This window comes from Pempheris klunzingeri, chromosome 20 (assembly GCF_042242105.1).
Source record: "Pempheris klunzingeri isolate RE-2024b chromosome 20, fPemKlu1.hap1, whole genome shotgun sequence".
Lineage (NCBI taxonomy): Eukaryota > Metazoa > Chordata > Actinopteri > Acropomatiformes > Pempheridae > Pempheris > Pempheris klunzingeri.
Window position 1 is genome coordinate 15,855,843 of NC_092031.1, and position 14,667 is coordinate 15,870,509.

Here is a 14,667-nt window from a genome sequence, read left to right on the forward strand (position 1 = left end):
TACTGCTGTTTATACGTATAAAAAAACCACTGATTAACATAATGTATCATCATCTCAGCTGGGAATGACACCGAGCTCTGGGCTGGCAGCGAATGTTCCCCTTCAAATGCTGATCCTGCATCAATGCTGCATTTATTCTGAAATCCTTTCTTGGAGAGAACAGAATTAGCACATTGTACGAAACTAAACCTCTTAAGTCTCCCAAACAATAAATCTTTGAAAAGTTAGAAGTTCAGCAACTTTGTGCAGTAAGAAGTGGAACATGTACCGGCCGCATCTGTATATTCTCATCACAGCCGAGAGATAAAACAAGGAAATGCACACTGCTGAGTCCACAGTAATAATACGCTTCTATCCAGGCTTTCAAATCAGATCAACTGCTAGAAAAATGTCTAATTTGTTTAATTATGAGTCAAACTAAAAGGCCTTTTCAGTGAAATAAAAAGATCTTGTGGATAGTTGGACACAACGTATGCACCTTTTTCCTTAAGCTCAGCTTTAAGGCACCCAGACGATTACGGACGTTTGTAGAAACACAACGGTACACGACATAACTGAACGACGTACATCAGAGTGAAAGTATAAAAAAAAAAAATCAAACAAGAAGAAAATTCCAGAAGGCACTGGATGTGAAAGGAATACCAGCATCTGTCAACCTCATTTTTTTTACACTCACAATCGTGTAGTCCTGTTGTTTCTTGTTAATTTCTAGAATTTAGCCTGCAGTCACTGCTAACGGCCTGCAAGCACAATGTGCTCCGAGATTTAAACAAATCTGAATTTGTTTAAAAACTTAATAAAGTTTTTTTTTTTTATTCACACAGCAGAAAATGTGTCTCGATCATGTTCAATTTTAAATATTTCTCTCTGTAGCTGGGGGGGTTAAGAAACGCTGGTAAACCTTGTGTGACTTTTAGCTGGCTAGCTGTTGTTTCTAAATTCTGCGCACAGTGTCCGTCTTGGTGGTTGGACACCTTGTCGATATTCAAGTACTCTCCTCTATTTCTCTCGGGGAGTAAAATAAATTAGATGCTCTTTGAACTGCCCTGCAGTTGCAATGTGACCGGTGATGATAAAACTGAAGACATAAAACACACATATTGGTATCAAAGTACAGTATCAGGATTGTGTATAAAAAAAAAAAAAAAAAAAAATGTGAGGAGAGATGTTAACCTGATTTCTGGTTGCTCGATTTCATGAGTTTCAATGTCTGAATAACAACAACAAATACATACTGTAGTTGCCCAGCAGTCTATGTGCGCAGATACCATCAAAAAAACAAAAGAAACAAAAAATATATATTGCTGTATTCTAAATTCAACTACATGAAAAGGTGGTTAAGGACAAAATCCGAAGCCTCAAAGATAACAACCAACGTAACATTCAAAAAAAGCATCTCAAACACACTGTAAAAACACCTTCCATATAACATCTGTACACTTCCCTGTCACTGAATGGTATGAAACTGGGCCACAGAATCACGTAACTGGCTGTGTTCAGAATCGCATACTAATGTTACTTATAAAAAGCATGATGTAAAACAGAGAATGTGCCATGCGCTCACTGGACAGACTCAACCCTCCCGAAATGCATTACGTCTCCAATGGCGGACTGCGGGACAGGTTGGTCTAGCGCCACGGTGTGGCTGGTGAGATATAAATAATTAGGAATGATGTCGAGTAAAGGAGAAGCTACGAAGGTCACGCATATATATCCAATGTGAAAAACAATTTAACACTAAAATATTCAATAATTTTAATTTGCCTTTAAATAATGGTGGAAAACATTACATTGAGTGGATGAGGTCACAAAGACGTACTACTGTAGCACACATACTTAATCGTTCATTTAGTAATCAGCATGTTAGTATGCGATTTGGAACACAGCCACTGGATCATTTCTGTATTAAAGGGCTGAAGTTTGTTGGGTTAGCATGTTCATGGATGAAAGAAACATCACAAAGAGGTGAAGAAAAAAATCACTTTGGCACTGAAAACAAGAACCCGAAATGATTTTTTTTTTTTTTAGTAAATCAGATGTGTTTCATCTTAGTTACTCAACACCACTAACACCACATGAACGACTGAAATGCCTTTGAAATCTAGTTCTCAAAACCTCTGATTCATCATTCAACATCACAGCAATGGAGAAATAAGCCAATCGAAGTTTGAAGCTCGGATCTTCATGTACAACCTACTTTTCACCTTGACTCCTGACGACAATGGCCTAACTCAGTAGTTGACAGAGACAACAAAGAAATTTCATCCATTGCAGTATTCTTCTGTGGACTTCCTGTCCCTACATGCTTTGCTGTCCAGCAACAATCCTCCCTGATCTCACAAACACTGACACTAAGTAAAAAACTTCCCCAAATCACCCCGTTTACCCCCCTGCATGGGACTGAATGTCAAATCAAGTCATTTCTCTCGCTCATTGGCAAATAATCTGCAGAAAATGACCTTTTCCAATTTTGACACAGAGAGCATCGAGGCTAGCAAACTTTCAGGTTTCATAATGGGGTCACTGGCACTCCTCATCTGCTTCCTCTGGAATACATGACGCTAGGTAGCAGCATGTTTGACTTGTCAGTCTTTCCCACACAGGAGGAGCACAGGATGACTGGGCCTGGAAATACTGCTGATGTTTGGTTTATAGCAGGAGCATCTTTGGCAGCGAGGACCACATCCTTCAAACTGAAGGAACTGGTCGACAGAGCGGTAAGTCTGTGATATCAAAGCGAGTGCGTTGGGGTGGGGGTGGGGTAGGTGGACGGGGTTTGTCTGTGTGATTCAGGGTCGAAGGGTGGGAGGGGGACGCGACGGCGGTGGACAGGGAAGCCCCGGGGGCGTGCGGGCTGGTGGCGGCCCCGGTGGCACCTGGCCCGATGGGGGTGATCTGGCGGGAGGGCTGGTCTGGGTGGGAGAGGAGGAGTTGGTTTGGGCCACGGGGCGGTAGTCCGGTGGTGGGGGCGAGGGGGTGTGGATCGGGGTGCGAGGTTGGGCCTTGGCCGCCGCTGACTCGTCTTTCACTCGTGTGAAGTTGATGCATCGACCCTGAAGGGAAGAAAAGAGATGTGAGACATTAAATTAAATTCAAGTCAGAACCAAAATGAGAGTTTGGCTTGTGACATTCCCATCAGCCTCAGCTGTGCTTTGGGCTAAAGTAGGTCGACCACATGGTCACCGTACAGTCACTGTTTGTGTCACTGTGTGTGTGTGTGTGTGTGTGTGTGTGTGTAGCCAGCTGGTGTTCCAGATTACACTTAAATCCGTCCCAACTCCAAATGATCCTGGTAAGTCCAATGTTCTGTCCCGACAACTCGCTTACTAAAGTTCCCTCATACTCATGATGAGACCATATGGAGGAAAAAGAAAAGATGGGGAGGGGTTTCGGTTAGAGGTGTGCGTGTGTGTGTGTGTGTGTGTGTGTGTGCGCGCGTGTGTAGAGGTAAAAGGTAGTATTGGAGTTAGAACATTTTAACAGCGTAAGGTTTACACACTTATCAGACTGTAAAACGAATGAATTTGTTCCGGCTGAAATCTTATTTCACTCCTGAACTTCTCGTAAAATATTACACGAACCACGAGCCTCGCCCGAGTTCACAGAGGTCGCTGTTGCCATAGTAACTCGACCCGCTCCACTGCTGCATGTGGTTGGCAGCCGCAGCGCGCTGAAGTAATGTTAATCTGCTAATAACCAGTATGGTTGATTGGAGCTACAGGAGCGGAGTGGAAAATGTGGAAACTGGGATTGATGTCACTTACAAAGCTGCGTGGAATGAGCCCATTCCACCTTAAAAAAAAAAACATACATGCAAAGTGTTGTACCATGTTCTTAAATGTATTTTTCAATAGTGAAAAGCCTATGGAGAAAATGAATGAATGAACACGGCGAGGAAAAACACATTCTGGACGTACACTGGTAACATGTAGTGTGGCGTAGTGAATAGTAGCAGTGGTGTAGAACACAAAAACTACAGAATTAAAGTATAGTGAGTGAAAGTCAGACAGGGGGAGAGAAGTTATTTAGCGATAAAGATAGAAAACCATACCAGAAAGAAGGAAATGATAATAAACCTCATTGAATTGACTCTCTAATATCCCCTGTAACCTTTTGCCCTCTGCTCCAGCCAGCAGCTCCCGTCCTCCTCCATTTAGATACATCTACCGCAGACTCTTCTCTAACACACACATAGTCACTCAGAGGCAACATTTGGTGCAAAGTCTAAATGAAAACGGTCACAAAGGACACATGCCATGCATCCCGACTGGGAAATTAGCTGCTGTGAGCACAAACAAAAAGTTAAATAAACAGTAGAAAAAAAAACAAGAATGTAGCAGCGACCACCGGTTTCTGGTCTGTCGCCACTTATCCAGTCTGGCATTCCTAGACATCGATAAAAAAAGCCGTAGTCAGGGTCCTCTCACATTCTCAAACTGTTTTCCTGCCTCACTGAGGAGACGTGTAGAGGCCGCTCTCTTTGGGGAAACATACACAAATGCTCTTAACTAGTGCTGCACTTTGGCCCCCGCCTTACTCATTTGTTTCTTGTTGTTTTGTTTTCTTTACAGATTACAGCCGCTTTGGGAGATTTAGCTGAACCGTAGCCGGGTGTCATAAATTCTCATTTCGTTCCACAGGACAACTTTAATTAGAAGCAACCGTATGTAAAGGGGAACGCCTTCCTGCTCATACTAAGGAGCTGAGCTGGAAATGGTTTCTTGCTACAGTGTGGTAACCTTCATTGTCATCACAGTGAGAAAAAAAAAATGATATGAAAAACATAAATGAACCAAAAAAAGATGCCTAAAGTTACTGGAAAAATATGTGGACTTTTGTGGTGAAAGGTTTCATTGTAAGCAGATTTTGATTAATAGTAACACAGTTACAGCACACATTCTTAAAAGAAAAAAAATGGAAGCTAAAAGCTAAAACTGGAAACAGCTAGTCCTCACTGCAGGTTTCAAACCCTCTCGAAACGCAGAGAGACGTTTTTTAGCTAACCCAGCTTCGCCTCATGTGCATCCTTCTGTTAGCGCCCAGCTGCGGTTTGAATCTATGGACATTTTCCTGGATTAAAGCAAGCCACACTCGCTCGTTCTTTCACGCTGACCTCCTCCACTGTCTACAGTCTTACCAAGGTCATAAAATTGTCTAGGCCTGGCAAAGTGTGTGTGTGTGTGTGTGTGTGTAAGACATGGTCGGTCAGTTGGTGGAGACAGCCCTGGCAGTCGTCTGCCTAAGGTATTACCTCATGTCCTTAGGCCAGCTAAATGCTTCCCAGGGGAGGCTTGTGTTTATGAGAGAGAGGGAGAGAGAGAGAGAGAGACTGCTCATACTGTACAATCTGACGTCAGTGGATGTGGTTTGGTGACACACACACACACACACACACACACACTCTTAATGGCTGACTCAAATGTAGATAACTTAATCCTTGTGAGCGTAACGCTGGTGTAGCACTCGTGAATTATGTGGTAACTATGTATGTCTATATACATACATACAGTAAACACACACACATGCATAAAATGCATAAAAGCACACACACACACACACACACACAGCAATGTGAATCAGTCATAGCCTTCACTGGAAGATTCGGTTGGCCTCAGTGTCACTCCGGGTTTTACTAAGCAAACATGAAGCAGGGTTACTGGGTCTGTTTTAGGCAGAACGGAAAAGTGTGTGTGTGTGTGTGTGTGTGTGTGTGTGTACAGTAGATACAGTATAGAACTGACTACTTTACTGTTTACCCTGCTTTCAGGTGAGTCACACAGATAAAGTGACGGTGCTCTGAGTGCAGGAGAGATGAAGGTCATGACTGCACTGTGCAGGACTGTACCCCGCTGGTCTCAACGGTGACATTCAGTAATCGGCACAGCGACGAAGAAAACACCATGGCAACGCAATGACCAATCAAGAAAGCAGACTGAGCTCGGCCAACTTGGCCGCATGTGAAGAGGGAGTGTTCCTATTCATTTGAAAGGCTGCCAGCTTTGGATGGTCAGACTTTGCTGTAGCAGGGGCTATATTATGGTCTGGACTGTGTCAAATAGTTTCTCAGGTAACACTTAAACCAGGGAGAGAGGTGTCCCGCACTCGTTTCCACTCGTTCCCCTTTGAAATAAAACATTACCGGCCCGCTGGCCTGGGAGATGTTTCTGCCGCTTCGTTACAAACCGCTAATGACTTGACGAGGCGACATCATTTGAGTGGAAAGAGGCACGATTTCTTCTGCAAAATAATCATTGCATCATGCAGAGCTTATGTACGCAGCCATCGCTAAAAGCTTCCCTGGAAAAGAAAAATGTGTTGACTAAGGAAATCAAATCCAAAATCTTTATTTTAACCTCACTGCCAGTTTTCTTTTGGTAGAGATGGAATCGTGATCTGACGGCGACTGTTCTTCGTCTCAGGGAAACGCACATGTTTGTGAATCCAAGAAAACTCTTAAAGGTGGAATTCCCGTTAAAAAAGATGATTGGAAATTTTCCGCTAATAAGGCATGATTTTAACTAACGCTGAGACGGGGCCTGATCAGCGGGAGATTTGTCCGAGAGAGGGGAGAGAAGGAAAGGGGAGGAAACAAGTGATAATAAAAGAACACAATAAAACATTAAAACTGCTGAATGTGTCGGAGGGATTTAAAACATCCCCAGAGAGATTTCTGGTCTCAGTGACCTCTCCTCTCCACATTTTTCACACAAAGGTTTGAAACATGTGGCTGATCTGAGGAGGATTTTTACCAGCTCGCACACACGAACGCATCACTCTCCCATCGGGCGACGGGGATGTGTCTGGGTGCGAGCTGCGGTTCTGCTCTCTATCAGATTTATGGAGTCTAATGTGAAGCAGGTGTGAGAGTGAGGCTGGCTAAACGGTGGAGACGGGCCAACAGAGGTGTTAGCCAGCACAGAAACACCAGGAGTGAATGAGACGGAGAGACAGATGGAGGGAGGGAGGGAGGACGGGATGAGTAATGCGTACAGATGACTGAAGCATTTTCAGACTGCAGACACACCAGAAGACTTTTAAAACTCTGCCAGTTTGGAACATAACGTCGGGCTTCACAGGCTTTAGTCTGACCAAAGGACAGATTATCACCCACTTGGATATATATATGAAATTCTCCTTCTGATATAAAAAAACGACACAACCTTGACGTTTACGAGCTCCAGCACGAATGTAATGTATTCATATGCATATTACTAAAACTGCTCCACATATGCAGGCTAAACCCTTCCCATGTCCAATCAGAGCTTAGGAACTGTGGGGCTGCATCAGTGTATTGTGTATCAGTGAAGTCGATACAACCCAGCAGAAAAATTCACAACTTTACATCAGTTATGGATAAAAGCCGAGTCAGTTGATCAGTCAGCTGGTGGTTGATCAGTGTACTTGCCAACCTCCAGGATCTGGGGGTCTGGGTTGTTAATTTCAGAAACTGTTCTAATGCATTCTAGTGAATCTATGGAGTTAAGGAGTAAACATTTATATGAGAGTATTGAAGGTGGTTGTTGGACAGATGTAGCGGACACTGTGGTGTTATCAGAAGTCAGCCATGGCTGTGTGACCATGCGCACACTCCATTAGAACTGACACATATCAAATGTCTTCTTCACATGCGTGAGAAAACAGATGCGTGAAAAAAGTGTCAACTGTGTGAGTTCCAGCCCTGATATGTCAGTGGTAAAATCACTGTTCGTCAGCTAGAAATGAGAGGCCAGCTTCGGTCTGACCATCTGTGTGGGTGAAGTCACTGTTTCAAGGATTACTAAAGTAATAGATCTGCCACCAGCGTCGTACTTTCATTGTACCTTCCAGGAAAAATGGTCAAATTTCACATCAATTTTCGTATTATTGTGGGCGTTACTTTTAATCCCCTGTGAACTCAAAGTCTCAAAAAGAAAAGACATGAAACGAATAAAATAGGAACAGCTGAATGAAGCTGGAAAGAAATGGTGAGAGAGAGCGAGTGAAGAAAGAAGAGTGCAGCACAGCTGTGGGTCATCACAGGTGTAAAACGCTACAGGAGGGAGGAACTGGAGGCAGAAAAAATGTGGCGCAGGGGAAGTGAATGTGAATGGGCGTGGGCAAAAGCATTTGATGAAATGAAATATTTCCACGGTGCCCCGCTGAGGTACTCACATGATCCCCAGGCTGGGGTCTCATCAGGGAGACCTGGTCGTACCCGCGGCGAAACAGAGCCCAGATAGCATCCAGTTTACCCTGAACGGGACAGAGGAGAGGGAGAGGTTCAACAGCTGGTCACATCTGGACGCCAAACTCGCCCACACCGCGATCCATAACTTAATAAAACCCTATTAATACTGATTCCTCTGTATCAGCAGACATTGAGCCTCTGCTGTGCTGCTTCAAAGCCAACAGTCTGCAGGTTTTTAATCCCAAACAAACACTACAGCAGCTGATTCCACTGATTAGTTCCTTCCTCTCTGGTTGAAGCAGCGCTGATGAGTCACTTGGTCATATTTTGGTTCAGGCCTGATTAACTGAGCACACGTGAAGTTTTATTCCCAGTGGATCAGTTTCTGACTGCTGTTGGACTGAAGCAGTTAACAGGGTTTTTCTTTTAATAAATACAACGATCAGTCAGGGGAAAAAAAGGTCTAAATCTGGTGTTAAGTAGATTAAGAGGGGAATTCTTCTTCCTTTTATCAGGCACAAGACGCTGCTGTTGTGACGCATTCGATAGGATCAAAAAATTGCCCCTGAGTCTGAGGAAGGAAGTCGATCCTTACACTAACCACGGCTAATAAAGGCTCTCCAGGAGCAGGAATACAGAACCTAGTAGGGACCAACGACAACCCAACACACAGTGACTAGTTAGAGAGTAAATTCACCTTTTCCTTACACTGACTGTGGTGTATGAATCACTGCAGTGCTGTTTGTAGGCCCCTGTCATGTTCAAAATCAAGCTGCTGCAGACAGCAGTACCTGCTGCTACTGTATGAAAGGCCAGTGTTGCTGCACAGAGCCGTATTGTAGCGTACGATTAAAGCTCAAACAGCACTGACGCCAAGTCTAACAATGTCTCTCTGTCTGGAGAATATGTCGCATTACTTTGGCCATGTGCGCACAGTGATAGTTATAGTTTTATGTTTATTTAGTTTTATCCAACTGATTATACACAAACATGGCCACGACAGGCTTTACTCCTCCCTTCGGTCTCATCAACTTGTGGTGCTTTTCATGCTTCAACTTCAGCTGAAGGACCTCAAGCTTCTCTGTGGGCTGAGAAAATCCTGCTACCCTCAGTTATTTGAAACTATCTGGGCAAGAACTCAAAAATGCACAGCGGTCAGTGTGTAAAAAAAAAAAAAAAAAAAAAGGCAGATTTTTTAAGTTCCTGAAAAGCTGAGATTTAGTTGCACGACAGCAAGGATGCACTGCTGTGCTCAGAGTTTACAATCACACACTGACACGTACAATTCTGCATTCTTCTGTAGCTTCACTACACGTACAAGTCGACTAAATGACATTTTAGTGTCTCAGTGTCTGCTGGTCTTGAAGGAAGCTGAGTGTGTGTTTTTACCCGGATGGGCGTGTACCACTTCCGGCTCTGAGGCGGCTTCTTGCTTTGAGGTTTCTTAGGTTTGGGCTCGAAGGGTTCGTACTCTTGCTCCGGCATTTTCACCACGGCGTTCTTCGGCTTCTCCAGCTTGGCCCCCTCCTCGGTCGAGCCTTTCCCCCCCCAGCGCACCTGCAGACAACAGACAACACACGGTTATGCAGCCAAATAGAAGCAGCGGATGTCCTCTAAAGTGGTTTAGTTTCCATTGGTCCATTTTGTCACCTCCATCCTCTTAATGCCTCCGATTCCTCTTCCTCCGTAATATGAGGCATCCACAGTGGGCCACTTCTTCTTGGGCAGGCCGTCCTCATCATCTGACTCCTAAAACACAAAGTAGTTACACAAAAAATGACTTTTTCCTTTCTTACAATCTTTCTAACACAGATTCAGAGGCTGTTATCTTGGAAATGTAGGTACTAATTACAAGTCACTTTAAAGGTGTCAATACTTCATACTGACCTGAGATCTGTACATAAACTGGGACTATCCATTAAAGCCTTTACAATCTTTTGATGTACTAAAAGTATTAGATTATATATATTTCCCTTTCAGACTTGGTGGGTAAGTGTGTGTGTGTGTGTGTGTGTGTGTGTGTGTGTGTGTGTGTTTTGACTCACAGGCTCAGGAGGAGGTGGAGGAGGAGGTTCTTTGATCACCTATGGGAGAAGAGAAGAGAAGAGAAGAGAAGAGAGATGACATTGTGTAACTCATAAATCACATCGGTGCTGTGCGTATTTTTTTTCCATCATTTTTTCATTCTCGTTGGCCCTTTGGAGTTTAGACAAACCCCTCTGACACTCTGTATAACTGTAATTTAAATGCTTCTTAAAAAGTGGCCACTTCCTGCATGTAGTTTAGGTTTCTTACCACAGTGCAGCACAGAGGCCAGAACCACCACATGAAGAGCAGGGCCAGCAGGAGGAACAACACCAGCAGGGTGATCAGGAGGATGGTGCCATCAAACTGGAGAGCACACACACACACACACACACACACACACACACACACACACACACGACACCAGTACATTACTACAGTACCACACAGGGAAGTAGTATTAGAAGCAGTAATAAAAAGAGTACCAGTGCTATTAGAACCAGCAGATGTCCTGTAGTAATGCTAGTAGAAGTAATGGTAGTAAGTAGTGATAGAAGTGTAATCATACTTGTATGCCTAAGGGATGCCTTCAGACTGATTACCTTTCTTCGTCACTGTAGATATTCATGTTTTTGTGTTTTTCTTATTCTAAGCTGTGTGATTCCTGAATGAATCCATCAGTCACTTTAAGCCAGGCAGGCGTCGGTGAGCCAAGCCTGGTTCCAATTACAGACCACAGATGAGGATCACATGTGGTTAGACTTTCCCCTATCTATCTTGTGGCAAAGACGTGGGGGATTTATCTGAAATCGTCAGTGGGGTCCGTTGTCACTGGAGCCAAATGACTGTTTCACAGAAATTTCCCAATCTGCCCGTTTCCTATAACTTTGAACAGCTGATGCGCAGAATTCATGAAATAATGGTTTAGCAAACAATGAGCCACATCTGTATCTGCGTCAGGTTTCCGTGGTGTATGGGCACATTAGTTGGACTACAAACTACAAAGGCTAAAAGTGCTCAAAGTGGCACTTTGAGAGGATTTGGGGAGGTGTCCCAGGGGTTTGTTGGATTTATTCGTATGCTTGGTTTACACCTTAGACTTTAGCTTGCATGTTGTTTATTGCCCCCAGCCCCCCATCTCAAGTTAACAACTTGTCATGCCTCCCTAAGCTTGGTGAGCCTATATGGTTTAGTTTAGTGGTGAGGAGCAGCTAATTGCAATGGTATGTCTAATTGAGCCCCGTATATCATGAACCACAACACAGCCATTTGAATTCACAGTATTTCCGTGGATATGAGGTCACATGGACTGAGGGAAAACAGCTTGAAAGAGCATGTTTCTGCTTGGCTGGGTGGGAATCTGCTGTGGCTTCAGTCCATATGTTCCAACATACGTGTTTTATTTTGCTAGATTGCTTTAAATTGTCTTAAATTGCATCTTGTTGAATCTTGGTTTTCAGGGAATGAAGCTCCACCCTGCTTCACGCTGACACAAGTTATATACATTCACACACCTCGGAGCTACAACGGTCTATAAGTGTCTCCGTCGAGCAGCTCCAACCGTGGAGTACATGCAGGACACAGGATGCGTCTCTTTCACTTTCACAACCAAAATGCTGAGACTGAACCGGCAGCCTCGCGGTCATGAACCTGCTTCTCTAACCTTTTGTCTCCAGCCACCCCGGGGGGGTTCAGAGGGTCTTTTTTTGGGTGGATCACTACGACACACCCCTGTGGTTTGGCTCCCCCCCAAAAAAAGGGGAAAATAACAAAATTGAAAAAGGGAAGATGAAAGAGAGAAAGTGGGTAAGGAAACTCACTGCAGAGAACAAAACAACAGACTTCTAGGAAAAGAGATGAGGTTGGAGAAGCCCGAAGAAGAAGAAGAAGGAAGAAGAGTGGAAACCACATACAGTACAAGAAGACATGGAAAACCTTTTATAATATTACAAAACATACAAAATCTCAAGAGAAAATCTACATTTTTGAAGTTGAGATGCTTCAACATATGAACTACATGGGTGCAAAGAAGTTTAATTAGTTTATTTTTCATTTATAATGTTTTTACTTCATAATTTCATTGCTCTTTGATGCATCTCCAATAGAGAAAAACAACTCTGTTGTAGCCAGGAGGCATTTTTGAAAGTATTTGTAAAATTACAAGATTACACTTGTAGCTTCCAGCACCTAATTCCAGTGGTGGAGGAAGTATCCAAATCATTTACTTAAAGGGATAGTTTGGAATATTTGAAGTGGGGCTGCATGTAATATCTATATTTATTCATTTACAGTTAGTGTATAACTTGAATAGATTGTGGTCAGCATGGCCCCAGTTTGGAGAAGCAGGCAGAAGTACTGAGGTATAAGCAACAAAATGTACTTATAGTATGAAAAGTAGAAGCAGTCATGATGCAGAGCAGCTACTGTCAGTGTTACACTGGTCTTTATAACTTACTGTATTTATATATGAGAAAGCAATCATTTAATGTGCTCTTTGGTCATGACTTTAACCATTTTTGGCAGTGGTGGTAATGATCATATTTCATAAACAGATCAGATGTTTTGCCTGTGAGAGATTAATGTAGTGAAGTGAAAAGTGCAATATTCCCTGAGCTATCTACTTAACTACAATACTTCTTTCCACCTCTGTATAATTCTGCTGAACCACACATTGATAGGTAATAAATCTGCGGGGGACAAAAAGCTGCCACTTACACACTCTGTGGTGGTGATGTGCACGTTGCTGCTGATGAAGGACAGACCATCATTCATGCTCACTTGGAGATAAATCACCCTGAAACAAAGCAACACACACAGACAGGACGAGTGAGGTTCTGTATCTCCATGCGGGGATGTGCCATTACGCTCCACAACAAGCATGTTTTGGAGCAGTTTATTTAGTCTGAAGAGTTTCCTCCTCAGGCTCAGATTGTTTGAGCGGAATGATGTCATTTGAACTTGGGGTCACACCAAATAACGTCACCGAGCCGCCTGCAAACTGTGAGGTGGTTTGTTAGCAGTGAGAATGTAATTTGAACCAACAGGAAACGGCCGCGGAGCACACGGGACTTGGGACTTGAAGGAGACTTTCAAGCTAAGAACAAAGCGCTCACGTTCAGATACTCCTCCTAAGATTACAGAAACTGGACTTTTTTTACAGAGTCTCCAACCTGGCAGGGGAACGCGTTACCAAAACTGTATCCAATAAATGAGCTCCTCTGCGAGTCGAGTGACTTTTGTTTACGAGCCCCGTTTTACTTGTAACCGAGCAGTTTGAACCCACGTGAACCAAATACAAAAGTTTTCCACTGTGCTTAAAAAAAGCAGAGAAAAAAACAAACCGACTGTAGGTGTGACGGCGTGACCCACTGAGCCACGCAGCGGGCTGGGAGGCCGAGGTGCCACAGATGAACATGGACGAAATGGAAATGGAGGAAAAAAAGCAACCTGCTGGTTCAGATGCAGCTAGTTTTTATGGTTCTGGGAAAGTGGAGTATTTTTCCAAGACATGACACCATACTAATTACACTCTGAGGAATGAGAACAATCTCTGCCGCTCGTCCTCTTTAAATACAGCAACAGTCTCTCTAATGGAGCTGCTAAATAATTCCCTTTGTGTAACGTAAAATACAGCAACATCTTCCCTCTCTTCTACATCTTCTCTCATCTTTCCACCTCGGATTTTTGGAACTGCGAGAGTCTTTGTTGATAGTCTGAATCCCTTCCTCCTCCGAGTGGGGAAAAACAATTCGGAGAATTTCATGTGACCTCCAGTGGCCTCTTTGGAGCCTGTTGTCGTTCAGATCTTCAAAAACACGTGGATGAAAGGCACGCACTTTAAACACCGCCGCCCTCCCCCGCAGAAGAGGACCAGGTGGATGTGAGTGAGGTCTGGTAGACAGAAAGCGGAGCATTTGACAGATAAACCTGCCTTGACTCTGACTCAGAGAGCTGTCTGTCTGGTGGGGGGGGGGAGAGAAGAGCTGGGTTAGTGGGTGAAGTTCATGATCAACAGCATACGTACCTCGCTGACAACAAACAGCTGGGACCTGAGAGATTGAAACTTAGCCTAAAAGCTAAAGAGCTAAAGCTTGTTTGTGTTCATGTTTTTGATGTATGAGCACAGTATGGCTGGAGGGAGCAGGATGAAACACATCCCTCAGTTTTATGTTAGGAGTTTAAGTTCAGGCAGATAAAACAGACCTGACTGGATTAGACAACTATGAACAGAGTTGGCATGAATAAAATACGAGTGGAAAAGAATTGGAAAGCATTTGTGAGGAATTTTAGGTTCTTTAATACAGATGCAGCATTATTTGAAAACCACAGTGGACCTAAATGCTGCTGTAAAAGAGCTCGATCTATTCATGGCTGCAGTTTAAAGCATCTGGCTGGAATTATTCCTGGTTTTTCTTATTGTCAACAAAACCTATGAAAAGACCAAAACCAACAATGTGTTAGTCTGTCTCCTGAAC

At 43.6% G+C, this 14,667-nt stretch overlaps 1 protein-coding gene across 1 annotated transcript in view; it reads right to left on the reverse strand.

The window, feature by feature from the left end:
• Positions 1–2,720: 2,720 nt before the first annotated feature.
• Positions 2,721–14,667, reverse strand: part of antxr1c (ANTXR cell adhesion molecule 1c) — a 31,975-nt gene continuing 20,028 nt past the window's right edge. The window contains exons 12-18 of the mRNA XM_070851814.1: positions 12,908–12,986; positions 10,463–10,558; positions 10,213–10,251; positions 9,818–9,916; positions 9,557–9,724; positions 8,152–8,232; positions 2,721–3,053 (exon numbers count right to left, since the gene is read on the reverse strand). Coding sequence (XP_070707915.1) covers positions 2,790–3,053; positions 8,152–8,232; positions 9,557–9,724; positions 9,818–9,916; positions 10,213–10,251; positions 10,463–10,558; positions 12,908–12,986 — 826 coding nt within the window. The 3' untranslated portion in view covers positions 2,721–2,789. The remainder of the gene's footprint in view (positions 3,054–8,151; positions 8,233–9,556; positions 9,725–9,817; positions 9,917–10,212; positions 10,252–10,462; positions 10,559–12,907; positions 12,987–14,667) is intronic.